Source organism: Eleginops maclovinus, chromosome 10, assembly GCF_036324505.1.
Source record: "Eleginops maclovinus isolate JMC-PN-2008 ecotype Puerto Natales chromosome 10, JC_Emac_rtc_rv5, whole genome shotgun sequence".
In the NCBI taxonomy this organism is placed as follows: domain Eukaryota; kingdom Metazoa; phylum Chordata; class Actinopteri; order Perciformes; family Eleginopidae; genus Eleginops; species Eleginops maclovinus.
The window spans coordinates 21,140,270-21,161,327 of record NC_086358.1 but is presented as its reverse complement, the minus strand read 5'-3'; the positions used below and the strand labels follow the sequence as shown (position 1 = coordinate 21,161,327).

The following is a 21,058-nucleotide window of genomic DNA, read 5'->3' as shown; positions in this document are numbered from 1 at the left end:
GGGCATGTTGCCAAAAACCTCATGAAGAGACTCTCAAATGTCAGAAGTCCAAGGAAGGCCAAAGTACCTCCTTCCAAGAAACCACGACAAGAAGTCAGTTCAGACGTTACAACTAGGGATGGGCATGATTAATCGACGATCGATTAATTGATCATTAAGAATTTTGTCGATGACATTCATTTGTTGTCGATAAAACTAATGCAGGTTCTGTTGCGTACTGTGAGTCTTGAAGGAATGCAATGAATTCGCTATGTGGCAGCAATCAAACGTTTACCACACGGGGGCAATGTTTGAAAAAAAACGCCACAGGCCTACTCAGATACCTGCCAGTTTCCGTGTATTTCAAAAGTAATTGTGAGTGCCCGATCTGTTCCCCCCCGGCTGCACATGCGCGAAAATAACAAACTGTTTCCGATCGCCAATATCAAGCAATAAACTCTACAGACAGTTTCTGTGAACTACCAGCTATTTCCGGTTAGGTAAACTAACTGGCTGCCATCACGTACCGTAAAATGTAGACAAATCAGGCAGGAAAACGTTGAGTTTCCGCGTACGTCATTACGCGCATGTGCAGCCGGAGGGGAACGGATCGGGCACTGACAGTAATCATGGAGAGGTCACGGCGAAGTGTGGCGTGGGACCATTTTGATTTAACAAATGACTCACTGCCAACACTGCGAAGCTGTGTATAAGTACAACTCGTCCAGGACTCAAATGATGCACTACTTGAAAAACGCGCATCCGACCCCTGGTTAGTGGCGGTGCATCCTGCTCTCGGTCTCAACCTAGCATCAACTCGGTGTTAGCACGGAGGAGCTGCGATGCACAACGAGCAGAGAAAATTACCCAAAGGATCTGCAAGTTCATTGAGATGGATATGCTGCCCTTAAGTATTGTTGAGGGCGAAGGTTTTCGAAAACTGATAAACTTATTGGAACCAGCATATCACATTCCGTCACGACGTACCATCACCAGAATGATAGAAACTCACTACGAAGAACCGAAGCAGGAGCTGTTAGAAGAACTGAGCACAGCTGAAAGAGTTGCTCTAACCACAGACTGCTGGACCACTTTAACAGCTGAGAGCTACATCACGATCACCTGCCACTACATCAGGGATGACTGGCAAATGAACTCAGCGGTCCTGCTCACAGAAAGCCTGCCAGGTCGGCTCAACAAAACTCAGTAGACTGGTGCTGAAGTTGTATGTGAGTTACTGGTTATTTTTATGAAGCTTTGTTAATTAGCCTAATTCATTGTTGGGTTGGCTAATCTCTCTCTCACCCTCTTTCTCGACACGGTGCCTTTTTGGATAGTTTTGAGTTAGAACTTGGCAAAACCTGTCAGACTAAAAGTATTATATATTTTTGGTTAAGTTATTGTTTAACATGATTGGGTTTTTATATTATTATTTTTGGGGAAAACGAGGGTCAGTTGTGTTCATGAGCACCGGCTTCTAGCTGCAAGCTCCGCTGCTTAAGAGCACAGCAGCGCATATTTTCAACTTCAACCATTGAACCGATCCGGTTGAACTGCGACAAGAGTTGTCCATCTTGTAATACATCGATCGTTAATTCTCCCGACGATCGATTAAGACAATTTAATCGAATGCCCATCCCTAGTTACAACTACTGACTATGATGGAGATTCCAGTGCATCCACCATTATTCTGGAATGGTCACCTGTTAGTCCCATGGGCATCCCAGGAGATCTGTCACCGAGAGCTAGCACCCCAGTGCAGAACCAGGACAGCAGTGATGAAGAATGTATGTATTAAATATAATTTCGGCTGAGTTCATTCATATGACTTATTCTGGACATTCAGCTGCTTTTTCACTAACTGTCCAAAAGTGTCTGTACTCTGTGTGTCTGTCCAATATTTGACTTTTATATCAAGTAACATAAACATGTATTAATTAATCCAACCACTTACTCAGTTTCATTATACTGACAACTTGTTAGTTAGGAAATCTCATGTCCCCTTTCCGCCATAATGTCCCTGTAATGTCTTCAGCTTGTTCAGTTGACGTCATGGACAGCCAGAAAATCCAAGCAAGACAATATAAGACCCTCCAAGAAATGTACAAGTCCAAAAAGCCAAACAAAGCTGCAGTAACTCAATTGCTGAACTTGGAATTTGAGTCTCGAAGACGCTTCATCATCTCTGAAGTTTTAAAGGAGCAAGACAGAGCAACAAAGATTCTAGAGGCTTACCCTTGTTTCAGAGAACTGGATCATGTAAGTAATGTTGGTCCCACTTAGTTCAAATGTTCAGCTCTTCCAAGGAATCAGTTTAGCATGACATAATTAGCATAATGTTCATATATCTTACACATTATAGATTTTTTTTGAAGAACATTAGTCATCAGAATGTTTGACCAGGTTTTTGTCAGTAATTTTTCTTTCTTTATCTGAATCTATTTTTCAGGTGCTGGATGAGCTGCAGCGAATCATCCAACCGACCAACTCGCTGTTAGTGTTGCACGGTATACCGGTACTAACGAAGTATCGCGGTACTGAGGCATTTAAAACGGTACGGTACGGGATTTGGAAAGTACCGGTACATGGCGGGAAACTCATCAGTAACGTTGCGTGGTAACTAGGATACAACTGAGAGGAGCAGGAGAGAAGAATGGCTGCTGCACCACCTGTCACTCCCCTGGTTGACAAACCAGGGGCACGAAGTGCAATCTGGAAGTATTTTGGCTTGAAGTCAGATGAGGAAGGCAAACCAACAAATGTAGATGCACCGGTTTGCAAAAGGTGTTTTAAAACATGCCAAGCGAAGGGCGGCAACACATCCAACCTAACGAAACACTTACAGGACAAGCACCCAGACCTGTATACAGAGGTCAGGGGACAAAAGGTAGGCTAACTCACAAACTAAGGTTTTCCCCCTTAAAATGACAGGGAGCCTAACTATTTTTGAAGTGAGCAAGTCATGTCAGGGCAAAAAAAAAGTTGCACCTTACGTGTAGGCTAGATAACGCCTTCAATAGCCGAGAATGCGGCACGTTCGCTTTTCAAATGGAATAGCTCAGTAGCCTAGTTAATATTTGGAAGGGCACACAGAGACCAACCACATTTCACGTTTTTAAAGTTTGTTTCAGTCCGTAGGCTACCATCCTCGCAGAAATACGATCAGTAGCCAAGAACTAGTCTTTCACAAAACAAATTCAGTGATGTGTCAGAGAGCCGCTTCTCTGACGTGACAACGGCTCCATTGCAGGCTACTGTTAGGAGCTCCGAGCCCGTATATACTCTCTCTCTCTCGCTCTCTCTCTCTCTCTCTCTCTCTCGCTGCTGCACGGAGACAAATGTCCCCCCCCCCGCCTCATCACGTCACACTCATGCAATATAATAGTAATAGTAAAAAAAATAAAACGCATTAGGTGCAAGTTGTGACAGCGTTTTCTGACATAGGCATATCGTCTGCATAATAGTCTTAATGCCGTCACTATCTTTCGATCTGAAGCGACGTTTCGGCAATCTTGCTGTTCAGGCTTCAAATGTGACCCGAGAGCGCGAGGCTGTTTCTCCCATCCCACTGCGCTCTGACTTTTAACCACAATCTGAGAGGCATTCATTCATTCATTCATTCATTTCCCTTCTCCTTTGTCAGAAAACACAATTTCTGTCATTAATAAAGAGATGCATAAGGTTCGTCCCATGCCTGCACGTCTTTTCGAGCAATTGCAATAGCGCATTTCGTTTTTATTTGGCTATTTAAAATTATGCAAATTATTGTAGCGTATTCTCCAGCAAATTTAGGAGGAACACGAGTGCTCTAGTAGGCCCTATCTGCAGATAAACTTTAACTTTTGCCCATGCCGAGACGTAGGCTATCTGAAGTTCCTTGAAAACATCTCCGCAAAAATGTGAGTGCGTTTCATGCATTTTCGGTCTGCTCGCTGCCTAACTGCTTCAAGGGCTTTTCAACAAGAAATATGTAGTGCAAGATCTACAAAGCTACGATATCTAGTTGGACAGAAGCGCACATCATTTAGGCAGACGTCACTTCTAGCGTTCATCCTAGGTTCACTTCTAGCGTTCACCCTGATAATATAGCATATTGCTCTGACCAAAGAGCTCTTTTACAATACAGGACAGGTACCAAAAATGTATAAACACACATTTATTAAAAGTCATTTATACAATATTTTATATTTTATAGCCTACATTTATACAATTTGAAAATTGTTTTGTCACCACCTGTTCTGAGTCTATATCTAATGAAAATATTTTTTAGATCTTAATGTTTATTTATTTTATTCACGGCAGAAATCTGGTGCTTCTGGTCCAGGGACACACAGAGCTCAACCTACTATTGCAGCTCTGCTTGAGCAGCATACAAAATATCCTCCTGGGACCCAGCCCATAGACTTGTGTCCTCTATAGTGGACATTTAGTTAATGTGAATAATTCTTTATTTTTTTGAGCTACTCTATGAATACCCGTTGTCTTCTAAAGAGGACATCCTGGGCTTTCCATTGATATACAACATCATTGGTTTGGTGGCAGGGAACCACCGCTTTCTTCCTCTTCAAAATGGCTGCCATAGGCACAGCCACATTTTATGGAAAGAGGAAAGGTAAGTCAAATTTCATCTATTTGTTGTAATTTTTCAAATGACATTGACACATTTTTTTGTTTATGAACATGTCAGGAATCATATTTACAACTTTATTTGTACTTACTTTGTTTTAGATTTTAAATAATAACTATTTTATGAATGTCCATTAAAATGGACACCAGGACTAAATGTATCAAATTTAACGCTACATTGTTGTAGGGACCAGAACTGAAGCAGAGAGAATTTTATTCAAGATAGTTGAGGGAGGCTCTGATTTGGAGCTCTCTGATGATGAGAAGGATGAGGACCAGGACCCTGTGCTGGAAGACGGAGCAAAAGGGGAAGAGGAGGAGGAGGAAGATGATGATGAACAAGATGCAGGGAGATCAGACAGTGAGGGCAAAGAGGCAGAGACAGACAGTGACAGGGAGGAAAGGCGTCCTCTGTGGACCAGGAACACTGTGTATGTTTGTTTCATTTCTTAGTCAGTATGTTATTCCATACTGAGGGTTAAATAAATGTTGTTACTGTAGTACAGCAATTCCTAGCACACAGAAACTAGTTGAGCTCTTCAGAGTCAGAGCGTTTGCGCTTTTGCTTAAATTCGTGTAACAGATTGTTCTTCACTGTTTTTGCTCCAAACATTACCTTAATTTCTATTCCTGTTATTGTAATGTAATTGTACTGTAATGTAATTTCTATTATTTTTATTTTAGATTCACACCTGTGCTACCAGTGCCTCCTGAATATCAAGACGATCCAAGACAGCGTGCTGATTGGAGCCCATTCCAGTACTTTTCTCAGTATATCGATCACAAAACCTTTGTAGATTTGGCACAGTTCACTAACCAAAGAGAGCTACAATCCAGAGGAGTGTCCCTCAATACCACTCCACAAGAAATTAAAACCTTCTTTGGGATGTCAGTTCATATGGCCTGCCTTGGCTATCCCAGAATCAAGATGTTTTGGGCCAAAAAAACGAAAGTGCCCATAATAAGCCAAAAAATTACAAGGGATCGGTTCTTCAAGCTTAGAGGCTCCTTAAAGCTTGTTGATGACCTGGCAGTAAACGAGGAAATGAAAAAGGAAGACATTCTGTGGAAAGTCAGGCCTTTACTTGAACGTGTGAGGCAAGGATGTCTCAGCCTTCCAAGACCGCAGATTGTCTGCATTGATGAACAGATCATCCCGTTCACTGGTCGGTGCCCAGTAAGGCAATTCGTTCCAGGTAAACCTAACCCTACTGGGTTGAAAGTGTTCGTCCTTGCATCTCCGAATGGCCTGATGCTTGACTTCGAAGTGTTTCAGGGCAAGAACACATTCCAAAACCAAGCACAGGGCGTAGGGTCTGCGTCAGTGCTGCGCATGGCTGAGACCGTTCCACCAGGGAGCCACTTGTACTTTGACCGGTACTTTACAACGATCAAGCTCCTTGATACTTTGCTGAAAAAGAGCCTTCCAGCTACAGGGACCATAATGATGAACCGAGTGCCCAAAGAGTGCAAGTTTCCAGGAGACAGTGTGATGAAGAAACAGGGAAGAGGAACAATGGTGTCATTGGTCAGGAAGAATCCTGAGTTGTCTGTCACAAAATGGTTCGACAACAAAGCCGTAACCATGGCGTCCACAATCCACGGAAGAGAGCCTGAGGATATCTGCACCAGATGGTGCAAAAAAGAAAAAAAACATGTTCAGGTGAAAAGACCAGCAGTGATCAAGCAGTACAACGACAACATGGGTGGTGTAGACCTATGTGACCGCATGCTGAGCTTTTACCGCATGTCCAACAGGACCAAGAAGTGGACAACGCGTGTGATCGCTCACTTCTTTGATGTTGCCATCACAAACTCCTGGATCCAGTACAAGTCTGACAGCAATGCACTCAAACGTCCAGTGAAGAACACAGAGCAGTACTTGGATTTTAAATTGCACCTGGCTGAGGAGTTGTTGGATAGTCCAGAACTTGATGGGGACAGTGAAGACAGTGAAGATGGTGAAGACTACGAACCACCAACCAAAGTGAGAATCCAACAACCAGAGCCATCTGTGCGAAAAGTAGGAGCTGTGCATATGCCAGAAATGATGGATATCAAACACGCAGAGAGGTGCAGAAACAAGGGCTGCAAAGGGAAGACGTACATGAGGTGTACAAAATGCAAAATGTTTCTGTGCATCACAAAGAAGAGGAATTGTTTCTTGAAGTATCATCGTTGAAAAGAAAGGAAAATGCAAGAAAACAAAAGGAGTTTCAAATTAGCCTAAACAAACATGTTCAGAAGGAATTTCAAATTACAGTACACTTGTTCTTTGTGTAACAATATTGTTCATTTTCATGTTAAAGCTTATATTATTTTTTCATCATTTTTTACACAAAAATAGTCCTATTGTCCTCCACAGTGGACATACTGTAAAATTTAAATAAAAACAAAATTTGAAAAAAATGTAATTGTAAGTTGTTTCTTTCACCCCCAATAGTTAGAAAATCACAATAAAAAAGAAATTGGAAGACACTTTTTTTCCTCGGTTCCCAGTGCAAAAGACTCAAAAGATGCTAAAAGGCTGAACAGGGCAGTTGCTGAATTTATCTGCATGGACCAATTGCCAGTTTATACTGTTGAGAAGGCTGGGTTCCGAAACCTGATTAATCAGCTAGACAAAAGATACGACGCCCCTTCAAGGAATTATTTCATGTACAGTGAAATCCCGAAAATATATGAAGAGACAAGGTCAATAATTCATGCACAGATGGCAGACAAACCACTTTTCTCATGTACCACTGACATATGGACGAGCAGAACGATAAGTTCATACATGGCTGTAACTCTGCAGTTTATAACAGCATCTTGGGAGATGCAGTCGTGGTGCATTGGATGCTCTGCCTTGCAGTCCGACCACACAGCAGACACACTGAAAGAGGTCCTGGAAGATGTCATCATGGACACCTGGGGTCTTGATATGGCAAAAATGACTGGAATCACAACAGACAATGCAAGCAACAACCGCAAGGCATTTTCCGACCAACTCTGGATTCCCTGTTTTGGCCACAATTTGCATTTGGCAGTCAAAAAGGCCATAGAAATTGATCGTGTGGCGAGCTGTCTGTCCCGGCTACGCAAGACAGTGTCAGCCTTTTCAAGATCTAATAAAATGTCAAGGCAGCTGAAGGAAAGACAGACATCTTTAAAACTACCACAACATAGGCTAATTCATGATGAGCCTACACGATGGGGTTCCACCTATGATATGGTGGAACGCTTTTGTGAGCAGCAGCAAGCAGTCTGTGCTGTTCTAGCTGAAGACAGAAAAAAATGGCTTCTGATGCCAAAAGACACAGACATGACAACTTTGGAAACAGTGAGGAATATCCTGGGTCCACTCAGTGATTTCACAGATGCCCTTAGTGGAGAAAAAGAAACAACTCTGTCATCATTCCTGCCGCTCCTGTGGAAAATTAAAGCATGTCTCAATGATGAGGAAGGTGACAGTCCACTGGCACTGGAAATGAAGAAGAAATGTAGAGACGACATTATAACAAGATATGATGAGCACACTATTAAGATGGCACTGAACATCAGCACCTACCTAGATCCCAGATTTAGATGCACATGTGTTACAATGGAAAAAGAAGTTAAAGAGGAACTGCTACTAAAAGCTCACACATTTCCACTTCAAGAGGAGCAAAGTGCAGAGCAACAAGAAGCCTCTGGCTCAGACCATGAACCACCAGCAGCAAAAAAAAGAACTGATCTAAAAAGCCTACTTTGCACCATCACCTCCGAAAAGAGGGTAGCAGAGAGTTCAAGGGTTTCATCCACACTGCCAACAACACTTGAGGACAAAATAAAAAAAGAGATGAGTGACTATGAACAGTCAAGAGTACTGAGTGCTGTACAGGACCCCCTAGCCTGGTGGGCTCAACATGAGGCTGATCTTCCCATCCTGGCTAAGTTTGCACGTCAATATTTGTGCATTGCGGCAACAAGCTGTGCCTCAGAACGTGTGTTCAGTACATCTGGAAACATATGCAGTCCAAGGCGTTCTAGGTTGAGTGAGGAAAATTTGGACATGTTGGTTTTCTTGGCCAAGAATCTGACCAAGGCAAAATGCCTGAGACAGACCCAGTGGATAGTGTACCACTCCAAAAGAATTAGGGAGGGAGTAGGTTGAAGTTTAAGTTGAGAGATGTTGCTACTACAGTTTTTAATGGAAACCTTTTTGGTTCTCATTGCTGCTCCCGTTTAATTCCTTTTATTTGACTATTGTAAAATTGCTGAATAGTAACATTATTGTTATGCATTATTGTTTATGTTACGAGTTTCTTATTAAAGTCTGTTATGAATGACATTTTCTGTGTTCTCTTTTTATTTAAAAAAGTACCGAAAAGTATCGAAATACATGTTAGTATCGGTACCGGTACCAAAATATTGGTATCGTGACAACACTACTCGCAGTACATATCAGAGATGCAGAACAGATGGAAAACCTTGTGTTCAAAGGTTCAGTTTTATGGAGTGATGAAGAAGGCCATGAAGCCTCCTAAAACTTTGAATGGAGGTGAAGTCACTGTGCTGTTAGATCGAACTTAGAAAGAGACTTTTGTTTTGAAAAGAAAAGAAACTTTTATTTTGAAACCGGAAGTAGTTCTCATGCCAGGAAAAGCGGAGTCATTGTAGCGCAGGTGGTGTGTGAGTGTTTGCAAGGCACATGTTGACTGCTGAAGGACGGGAGCACTGGCGTAAAGTATACCCCCGCAGCCCCCGCGAGGCGGGGGGGCCCCGGCCCCCCTCATATGAGAACGGGCCCCCTACCTCTATACCCCAAAGCGGCCGCCGACAGCATGTTAGATTTCTACTAGAGCGGCCGCGGCCGGCCGCAATTTTGAAAGACACTACATGAAATAATACTGCGCCAGTGGATACATGAACAACTTACTTTTATTTTGAAACCCGGAAATTGGGTGTGTTGTCATTGACTTTTCTGAAGTATTTCTTAGCTAAACCTCGCTACTGACTGTGACTGATCGCCTGAAGATTACAGTGTTTCAGATGCCGTCGTGGCTAGCAATCAGAGCAGACACATCTCTTCTCACAGGATGAGACCGTATTTTTGTGCACCAATGATGACAAATCATCACGTTTGTATGGCAGTGATGTAAGTAAAGTCTAAATAAAAAATACCTATTCAAAATAGTAATATTAGTATCCTCCTGTTTGCTCTGACTAGCTAAAGTCTTCGTATGTCGCAGAAGTGTTGGTTTATAACTAGCACAGCCTCATCGTTCTCTAAATTGGTAAGACATCGCCAGATCAACGACATTTGAATGGATTGTAAACCCATGGCACTTTTATGTTCAGAGATATGTAACATTTAATTATTGGTCTGTATGGGACGTTCAAAAAAGCTAATTTTCGCGTTACCGCTTATGGAAATGTCTGTCACTTCGTGACTTTCGCAACCTCCAAAGCAAGCTCCCGCGTCTGTGGGTGAAAGCTATTTTGTGCACAAGTAACAACGATGGTAATCAGATGTGTTTTCTGTTTATGAAAGTCTGAAGAAACGTATTTTAAAATGTTTTATCGTTCGTCATCTCACTTTTCATGCCTAGTTTGCCAGCAAACTTGCTAGCTTGTCTTGTATTTACTTGTCTTAGACTGAGGTAATATTAGTCTGATGAGTTCGAGGTTGATACTAGCTAGCTATTGAATGCATCAGCCTCATCGCTTACTAAACTGATCATATTTAGATAAATGTATAGATAAACATGTATAGTTAAAAAAAACTGTGAAAATGAGTCACTGTTTCATTCTCACTTCTAATTATTCTTCGTTTGTGTCTACTAGTACAAGTTATTCAAATACTCTCCATTCTTTTTTTTTAGCTGTAAGCTCATTGTAAAAGCAGTAGCTGTGTTGTATACAGCTTTCCCGGGCCGCTAGGGGGGGCCCGTGTTCGTCTCCCGATATGATTCAATGCACGAAATATGCGATCTAATATTACGCGCCATTTCACCGCAGAAATGAAGCGCACCAGAGAAAAAAGTGGTGCTCAAAAGCGACAAAACAAAAAGAAAAGAGATGAATTTACATCCACACTGCCCAAAATTTCATCTGTTTTTGGGAGAGTGCAGCCTAACTCTCCACTTCAGGATGCACAATCAGGTAGGGTCGTGGAAAAAAAAAACTAGCGCAGTTACAGTAAAACGAGGCAGTGGCCTGAGGCAGCCTCTAGCCTCCACTAGCCTCCATGCAAGCTAAGCATCAAAGTTACGTTTTGTATTGAAAAGAAGTAAATAACATGTGACAATTAAACAAAGAGAAAAAAATACTTAAGTAAAACGTCTAATTGTTTCTCTCATTTAAAACGCAAGGGAATTGGATTTTCATCCATCCGTCCAGAAATGTCTTAAGCTAACATGTAGGCCCCTACAGCTCCCTCGTAGGCGTCTGTGTTAAAAACTTGCGGAGAATTTGTGACATGGCCGTGAGAACCCAAAATAAGTTCTGAAATGCAATCGGACTCTTCAAAGGGTTAGCAGCAGACGAGGAGGGAGGGATCGCTGCGCATCAGACAGACGCTGAAATCACAGGCGCATGCCCTTCTGCATCGGATGAGGAAGATGCCGTGCATCGGGTGGCTGCTGATGGCAGAGATAGGCATACCGCAGGTGAGGCTCTGGCTGTGCCGTTGACTCTTCTTCATAAAGACAAAGCATCAAAGTTGTTGTTTTTTATTATTGAAAAGCAGTAAATAGCCTGTGGCAATTAAATAAAGAGCCTGAAAAGACGCTGAAATCACAGGTGCATCGGATGAGGGAGGAGATGCCGTGCATCAGATGGCTGCTGATGACAGAGATGCGTGTACCGCAGCCGCAGGTGAGGAAGATGTCTCTGGATGTGCCGTTGACTCTTCTTCAACTGAGGGAGAGACCATTACGGGGCCTGAAGAAGAAATCCGGGACAGCGAGAATGTTGGGAGTGGGACTTCTTCTGATCTTGAATGCGCTGTTGATAGGCCTTCTGATCCTTACCCTAGTGACAGGGCTAATTTCCCTGTTGACATCTCTGACAGTGATGTTAAGAGATCGATTATAAAGCAGGGGCCATGCAAATACGAAGGCCCCTATCCGAGGGATGCTAGAGGCAGGTGCTTTTCTAAAGAGTACTATAACCGTGTGTCCAAGAAAGGTACACAGATATCACGCAAATGGTTGTGTTACTCTCCTAAAATGGATCGTGTGTATTGCCAGTGTTGTTGGTTGTTTGGTGACAGAACGTCTGTGGGCCATAATTTGGCATGGACAACCGGGATTAATGACTGGCAAGGTCTTTCGCGGAAGATCAGAGAGCACGAACATGCCCGTTGCCACTTGTCAGCCTGTGTTGTGTATGATACATGGCAGCAAAATGTAACCATCGACGAAAGGATTTCATCTGATTTCAAAAGTGAGGTTAGTTTTTGGTCAGATGTTTTAAAAAGGATTGCTGACGTTACATTAACCCTTGCGTCCTGTAACTCCGCTTTCCGTGCGCACCACGAGAAACTAGGAGAAATCAATAATGGAAACTTTCTGGCCCACATCGAACTCCTTGCGCGTTACGACCCCGTGTTGGAGAAGTTGATCAGAAGTAAAAGTAAAATCAAATACTTAAGCCCAAAAATTCAAAACGAGATGATCTCAATCATGGCACAAACTGTCTTAGACGAAATAGTGAAAGAAATCCATGAGGCAGAATTTTATTCGGTCATATTAGACACAACACAAGACATTTCCAAAGTGGATCAGCTAAGCCAAGTGCTCCGCTATGTCACGATTCCTAAAGATGACAATGATGTGCCCTCAGACGTGCAAATTCACGAGAGTTTCATGGGTTTCCATTCAGTCCACGACCAAAGCGCACACGGCTTAGAAAAAATTATTCTCGAGCTGTTAGAGATGAAAGGAATCTCGGTCAATAAATGCAGAGGACAGGGATACGATGGCGCAGCCACAATGAGCGGGGTCTACTCTGGCTTACAAAAAAGAATCTCGGATAGGGAACCAAATGCAATGTACGTTCATTGCGCTTCTCACAATCTAAATCTAGTTTTAAACGATGCGTGCCAGAATGTGGCAAAGGTGAGAGCGTACTACGATACAGTAGAGAAACTGTATGACTTCTTCAGCGCAAGCATTAAACGTTGGGAAATTTTGGAAGTGCAGTTCAAAGTGGCAGGGCAGCCAACTCTTAAACGTCTATGCCCGACACGTTGGGCATCCAGAAATGATGCGGTGCGCGCCCTTCGGTTTCGTTACCCAGACGTAATGAAAGCGCTCACTAAAATATCCCTGCTGTCCAAAAAACCCAAAGAACGCGCGGAGGCCACTGGTCTCAAAGCCAGCATGGAAAATTTTGAATTTGTGTTTCAAACGGTCATACAGGGTAAAATTCTTGAGTCAGTCCACATTGTTTCCCAACATCTCCAAAAACAAAACGTGGACATACTACAGGCAAGCCAGTATCTCTCAAGTGCGTCTGACAGCCTTGCGTCACTCAGAGGTGAATATGACAGCCTCAAAGAAGCTGCCCAAGACCTGGCCAAATTGTGGGGTATCTCTCCTGTATTTCCCGAGAAACGCAACAGGCGTACGAAAACCTATTTCGACGAATTGTGTGAGGACGAAAGGCTTACGAATGCAGAGGAGAATTTTAAAGTGTCGGTCTTCTACGCCACTTTAGACATAGTCGTTGCGCAGGTGGGTCGCAGGTTTGAAAGCATGCGAGAAGTGGCACGAAGGTTTGGGTTTTTACGCCCCGAGGAACTCATCTCGAAATCCGATGGTGAGTTATATGCATCAGCAAGTACTCTGGCTGCGCAATATAATGACGACTTATCTGCTGATTTTCCTGATCAGATCCTGTCATTTAGAAGCGCATTACTACCCGCTCTAAAATAAATTGAACGTGGTGGGGTACAAGATTTGGCACGCACTCTCTTTGTGAAACACAGTTCCATATTGTCCAGTCTGCCTGACGTTGCCACAGCTATAAAATTGTTCTTGACCATACCCGTAACCGTTGCAACAGCAGAGAGGTCGTTTTCTAAACTAAAATTGATAAAAACATACTTGCGAAGCACTATGTCGCAAGATAGGCTACGGGGCCTAGCCATCATTTCTATAGAGAACAGGCGCGCTCGCAAGTTAGATTTAAACGGTGTGGTTAGAGACTTCGCTCATAGGTGCGCTAGGAGGAGTGCCCACATATACTCGTATCCAAAGATGTAAATGCTCTGTTTATCATCATTAATGTTACTTTTATTGCTGACTGTTGTTGCTGACTGTTTCATTGTTAGAATTATATGTAATAAATGGATTGGATAGCCTACTCTGTGTACAGAATATTAATGGGTTAACAAAACATCTATATAGGCCTATGGATTAAATGGGCATGGGATGTCAGGGGCTGAGTTGCAGCATCTTTTTCACTATTTTATGCAATCAAAACACACACACACACAGGCCTATATATATATTAGGATATATATATAAAGAGAGAGAAGTAGGAGTAGGCTAGTAGTAAGGAGGCCGTGGCAGGTGGCGGTGGGGGGCCCCAGTCTAAGTACCTGCAGGGGGGCCCCAAGTGCTTGTGTTACGCCAGTGTCTGCTGCCCAATCTGTGTTGGGCATTTGTCTGTCAGTGTTTTACCTTCAGTGATATGCCCTTTATCATAATTTTGGTTTTACTCTTGTTTATAGATTTTTAGGCTGCCAACTTCACACCTGAACAGGGACTACTGATCAAAACTAGACTCCTCGCAAATTCTGGCATATTTACAGCAGTGGTGGGCCGTCAGGGCCAGCAAGGCCTTCTCTGCTGGCCTAAACATCATCAGAATATAAATTAAATTTTGATATATTTTTTCCACAAATACGTATTAAATTATTCCCCATAGTCTATTCTCTTCATTTTATAGCGTTCGCCTTGGCTGCGCTGCTTCCAGCCTCAGAACGAGATTTGGATGGCTGGCCTTTATGTTAGAGCTTTTATCCAATCATATTTCAGCCATAATGTGTTGCTAGGGTCAAAGAAATCTGCCCTTAGGCCTTCAGAATCAACAGTGCGGGCGGCTGTAGCTTAAAGTGAACGCAAACAAAATTGTGGCGTTAACCAATCAGATTTCGAGGTGGCGACAACGGGCCAGCTAGCAGGCGTACGCTAACGTTAGCACGTGCACATCTTCTGATTGGATACGCACTATTGCGAGGCAGAGCTAGGCAGTAGGCAGAGCCATACAGCCTATGGGCAAAGCTAGCAAACAGAACTAGAACTTGAGCGAGCTAATTTGTGTAGATTTCTACAAGCTATTTTTTTCAACCCACAATGGCTGAAGGAGGAGAAGAGATCAATTTGGTCGAAGATATAATTACAACGCCATTTTCAAAACGAACTTTTCAAGTAAAGCTTCACATCTTGAAAAGGGAACGACCAACTCCAACGCTAGCGAGCCTAGCACAGCAGGGAAACTACGAGCGGTACCCCTGGCTCACAGCCTCCGAGAGGCACTGCAAATTGTACTGCCGGGAATGCCTGGTATTTGCAACTGATCGATTTGGTGTTTGGAGCCACACTAAATTTGCAAACTTGAGTTGTCTAACCAAGGCAGCAACGAGACACCAAAGCACAGCTGGGCACTTGGAAGCACTGGTGCTTTTGAAAACCTTTGGGGACACCCGAGTGGATCTACAGCTCAACGAACAAGTGCCCAGGGAAACGGAGCTCCACAACGAAAGGGTGAACAAAAATAGGGAAATATTGAAAGACTGATTGATTGTGTCCTGTTTTTGGGTGAACAGGAACTTTCATTTAGGGGACACGATGAAAGCGCCGAGTCCAGAAACAGAGGAAACTACGTGGAGCTTCTTTCTTTTCTTGCTGAGAACAACACAGATTTGCATTACCACCTGTACACAAACAACATGTTTACTGGGACGTCAGGCAAAATACAAAACGACCTGATTTATGCTATTGCTGAAGTGATGGGAGAAGAGATCAAAATGAAGATTAAAAAAGCACCCTTTGTCGCTGTTATGGTGGACGAGACGTCAGATGTGGGTAATGTAGCACAGCTGGCACTTGTTCTGCGTTATGTGACAGACACAGGTGTCAAGGAGCGGTTTATCAGATAATCCACTGGCGTAAAGTATACCCCCGCAGCCCCCGCGAGGCGGGGGGGCCCCAGCCCCCCTCATATGAGAACGGGCCCCCTACCTCTATACCCCAAAGCGGCCGCCGACAGCATGTTAGATTTCTACTAGAGCGGCCGCGGCCGGCCGCAATTTTGAAAGACACTACATGAAATAATACTGCGCCAGTGGATACATGAACAACTTACTTTTATTTTGAAACCCGGAAATTGGGTGTGTTGTCATTGACTTTTCTGAAGTATTTCTTAGCTAAACCTCGCTACTGACTGTGACTGATCGCCTGAAGATTACAGTGTTTCAGATGCCGTCGTGGCTAGCAATCAGAGCAGACACATCTCTTCTCACAGGATGAGACCGTATTTTTGTGCACCAATGATGACAAATCATCACGTTTGTATGGCAGTGATGTAAGAAAAGTCTAAATAAAAAATACCTATTCAAAATAGTAATATTAGTATCCTCCTGTTTGCTCTGACTAGCTAAAGTCTTCGTATGTTGCAGAAGTGTTGGTTTATAACTAGCACAGCCTCATCGTTCTCTAAATTGGTAAGACATCGCCAGATCAACGACATTTGAATGGATTGTAAACCCATGGCACTTTTATGTTCAGAGATATGTAACATTTAATTATTGGTCTGTATGGGACGTTCAAAAAAGCTAATTTTCGCGTTACCGCTTATGGAAATGTCTGTCACTTCGTGACTTTCGCAACCTCCAAAGCAAGCTCCCGCGTCTGTGGGTGAAAGCTATTTTGTGCACAAGTAACAACGATGGTAATCAGATGTGTTTTCTGTTTATGAAAGTCTGAAGAAACGTATTTTAAAATGTTTTATCGTTCGTCATCTCACTTTTCATGCCTAGTTTGCCAGCAAACTTGCTAGCTTGTCTTGTATTTACTTGTCTTAGACTGAGGTAATATTAGTCTGATGAGTTCGAGGTTGATACTAGCTAGCTATTGAATGCATCAGCCTCATCGCTTACTAAACTGATCATATTTAGATAAATGTATAGATAAACATGTATAGTTAAAAAAAACTGTGAAAATGAGTCACTGTTTCATTCTCACTTCTAATTATTCTTCGTTTGTGTCTACTAGTACAAGTTATTCAAATACTCTCCATTCTTTTTTTTTAGCTGTAAGCTCATTGTAAAAGCAGTAGCTGTGTTGTATACAGCTTTCCCGGGCCGCTAGGGGGGGCCCGTGTTCGTCTCCCGATATGATTCAATGCACGAAATATGCGATCTAATATTACGCGCCATTTCACCGCAGAAATGAAGCGCACCAGAGAAAAAAGTGGTGCTCAAAAGCGACAAAACAAAAAGAAAAGAGATGAATTTACATCCACACTGCCCAAAATTTCATCTGTTTTTGGGAGAGTGCAGCCTAACTCTCCACTTCAGGATGCACAATCAGGTAGGGTCGTGGAAAAAAAAAACTAGCGCAGTTACAGTAAAACGAGGCAGTGGCCTGAGGCAGCCTCTAGCCTCCACTAGCCTCCATGCAAGCTAAGCATCAAAGTTACGTTTTGTATTGAAAAGAAGTAAATAACATGTGACAATTAAACAAAGAGAAAAAAATACTTAAGTAAAACGTCTAATTGTTTCTCTCATTTAAAACGCAAGGGAATTGGATTTTCATCCATCCGTCCAGAAATGTCTTAAGCTAACATGTAGGCCCCTACAGCTCCCTCGTAGGCGTCTGTGTTAAAAACTTGCGGAGAATTTGTGACATGGCCGTGAGAACCCAAAATAAGTTCTGAAATGCAATCGGACTCTTCAAAGGGTTAGCAGCAGACGAGGAGGGAGGGATCGCTGCGCATCAGACAGACGCTGAAATCACAGGCGCATGCCCTTCTGCATCGGATGAGGAAGATGCCGTGCATCGGGTGGCTGCTGATGGCAGAGATAGGCATACCGCAGGTGAGGCTCTGGCTGTGCTGTTGACTCTTCTTCATAAAGACAAAGCATCAAAGTTGTTGTTTTTTATTATTGAAAAGCAGTAAATAGCCTGTGGCAATTAAATAAAGAGCCTGAAAAGACGCTGAAATCACAGGTGCATCGGATGAGGGAGGAGATGCCGTGCATCAGATGGCTGCTGATGACAGAGATGCGTGTACCGCAGCCGCAGGTGAGGAAGATGTCTCTGGATGTGCCGTTGACTCTTCTTCAACTGAGGGAGAGACCATTACGGGGCCTGAAGAAGAAATCCGGGACAGCGAGAATGTTGGGAGTGGGACTTCTTCTGATCTTGAATGCGCTGTTGATAGGCCTTCTGATCCTTACCCTAGTGACAGGGCTAATTTCCCTGTTGACATCTCTGACAGTGATGTTAAGAGATCGATTATAAAGCAGGGGCCATGCAAATACGAAGGCCCCTATCCGAGGGATGCTAGAGGCAGGTGCTTTTCTAAAGAGTACTATAACCGTGTGTCCAAGAAAGGTACACAGATATCACGCAAATGGTTGTGTTACTCTCCTAAAATGGATCGTGTGTATTGCCAGTGTTGTTGGTTGTTTGGTGACAGAACGTCTGTGGGCCATAATTTGGCATGGACAACCGGGATTAATGACTGGCAAGGTCTTTCGCGGAAGATCAGAGAGCACGAACATGCCCGTTGCCACTTGTCAGCCTGTGTTGTGTATGATACATGGCAGCAAAATGTAACCATCGACGAAAGGATTTCATCTGATTTCAAAAGTGAGGTTAGTTTTTGGTCAGATGTTTTAAAAAGGATTGCTGACGTTACATTAACCCTTGCGTCCTGTAACTCCGCTTTCCGTGCGCACCACGAGAAACTAGGAGAAATCAATAATGGAAACTTTCTGGCCCACATCGAACTCCTTGCGCGTTACGACCCCGTGTTGGAGAAGTTGATCAGAAGTAAAAGTAAAATCAAATACTTAAGCCCAAAAATTCAAAACGAGATGATCTCAATCATGGCACAAACTGTCTTAGACGAAATAGTGAAAGAAATCCATGAGGCAGAATTTTATTCGGTCATATTAGACACAACACAAGACATTTCCAAAGTGGATCAGCTAAGCCAAGTGCTCCGCTATGTCACGATTCCTAAAGATGACAATGATGTGCCCTCAGACGTGCAAATTCACGAGAGTTTCATGGGTTTCCATTCAGTCCACGACCAAAGCGCACACGGCTTAGAAAAAATTATTCTCGAGCTGTTAGAGATGAAAGGAATCTCGGTCAATAAATGCAGAGGACAGGGATACGATGGCGCAGCCACAATGAGCGGGGTCTACTCTGGCTTACAAAAAAGAATCTCGGATAGGGAACCAAATGCAATGTACGTTCATTGCGCTTCTCACAATCTAAATCTAGTTTTAAACGATGCGTGCCAGAATGTGGCAAAGGTGAGAGCGTACTACGATACAGTAGAGAAACTGTATGACTTCTTCAGCGCAAGCATTAAACGTTGGGAAATTTTGGAAGTGCAGTTCAAAGTGGCAGGGCAGCCAACTCTTAAACGTCTATGCCCGACACGTTGGGCATCCAGAAATGATGCGGTGCGCGCCCTTCGGTTTCGTTACCCAGACGTAATGAAAGCGCTCACTAAAATATCCCTGCTGTCCAAAAAACCCAAAGAACGCGCGGAGGCCACTGGTCTCAAAGCCAGCATGGAAAATTTTGAATTTGTGTTTCAAACGGTCATACAGGGTAAAATTCTTGAGTCAGTCCACATTGTTTCCCAACATCTCCAAAAACAAAACGTGGACATACTACAGGCAAGCCAGTATCTCTCAAGTGCGTCTGACAGCCTTGCGTCACTCAGAGGTGAATATGACAGCCTCAAAGAAGCTGCCCAAGACCTGGCCAAATTGTGGGGTATCTCTCCTGTATTTCCCGAGAAACGCAACAGGCGTACGAAAACCTATTTCGACGAATTGTGTGAGGACGAAAGGCTTACGAATGCAGAGGAGAATTTTAAAGTGTCGGTCTTCTACGCCACTTTAGACATAGTCGTTGCGCAGGTGGGTCGCAGGTTTGAAAGCATGCGAGAAGTGGCACGAAGGTTTGGGTTTTTACGCCCCGAGGAACTCATCTCGAAATCCGATGGTGAGTTATATGCATCAGCAAGTACTCTGGCTGCGCAATATAATGACGACTTATCTGCTGATTTTCCTGATCAGATCCTGTCATTTAGAAGCGCATTACTACCCGCTCTAAAAGAAATTGAACGTGGTGGGGTACAAGATTTGGCACGCACTCTCTTTGTGAAACACAGTTCCATATTGTCCAGTCTGCCTGACGTTGCCACAGCTATAAAATTGTTCTTGACCATACCCGTAACCGTTGCAACAGCAGAGAGGTCGTTTTCTAAACTAAAATTGATAAAAACATACTTGCGAAGCACTATGTCGCAAGATAGGCTACGGGGCCTAGCCATCATTTCTATAGAGAACAGGCGCGCTCGCAAGTTAGATTTAAACGGTGTGGTTAGAGACTTCGCTCATAGGTGCGCTAGGAGGAGTGCCCACATATACTCGTATCCAAAGATGTAAATGCTCTGTTTATCATCATTAATGTTACTTTTATTGCTGACTGTTGTTGCTGACTGTTTCATTGTTAGAATTATATGTAATAAATGGATTGGATAGCCTACTCTGTGTACAGAATATTAATGGATTAACAAAACATCTATATAGGCCTATGGATTAAATGGGCATGGGATGTCAGGGGCTGAGTTGCAGCATCTTTTTCACTATTTTATGCAATCAAAACACACACACACAGGCCTATATATATATTAGGATATATACAGTGGTATGCAAAAGTTTGGGCACCCCTTAGGAAAACCACTGCATCAGTTTGTCACTTGCTGAGCTTTTGAAGCAGCAACTTCATTTTAACATATGTTATACCTTATGGTAACAGAAACATCTCAGTAGTGAAATAACTTTTATTGGTCAAACAGAAACATGTTTATGTGCATTCAAACAAAAATAGGCATGTGCATAAATTTGGGCACCCCTAAGAAATAATTCCATTAATATTTAGTATTGCCTCCTTTTGCTGCAATAACGGCCTGTAGACGCCTCCTGTAGCCACAGACAAGTCCCTTAAGCCTGGCAGGTGGTATTTTGGCCCATTCTTCCACACAAAACGTCTCCAGTTCAGTCAGGTTTCTTGGCCTCCGTGCATGGACAGCCTTCTTCAAATAAATCCATACATTTTCAATGATGTTAAGGTCTGGGGACTGGGATGGCCATTCCAGAACATTGTACCTGTGCTTCTGCATGAATTCCTTGGTGGATTTTGATCGGTGCTTAGGATCATTGTCC

The 21,058-nt window shown here is 43.2% G+C and overlaps 1 protein-coding gene across 1 annotated transcript; it reads left to right on the top strand.

Annotated features, from left to right (window-relative positions):
- Nucleotides 1-4,362: 4,362 nt before the first annotated feature.
- LOC134871021 (piggyBac transposable element-derived protein 3-like) lies at nucleotides 4,363-6,967 on the top strand. The gene is made up of 2 exons (XM_063893605.1): nucleotides 4,363-4,591; nucleotides 5,290-6,967. Exon 2 carries the CDS (start codon nucleotides 5,492-5,494, stop codon nucleotides 6,785-6,787), a length of 1,296 nt encoding a protein of 431 aa, XP_063749675.1. The 5' UTR covers nucleotides 4,363-4,591; nucleotides 5,290-5,491; the 3' UTR covers nucleotides 6,788-6,967.
- Nucleotides 6,968-21,058: the final 14,091 nt, after the last annotated feature.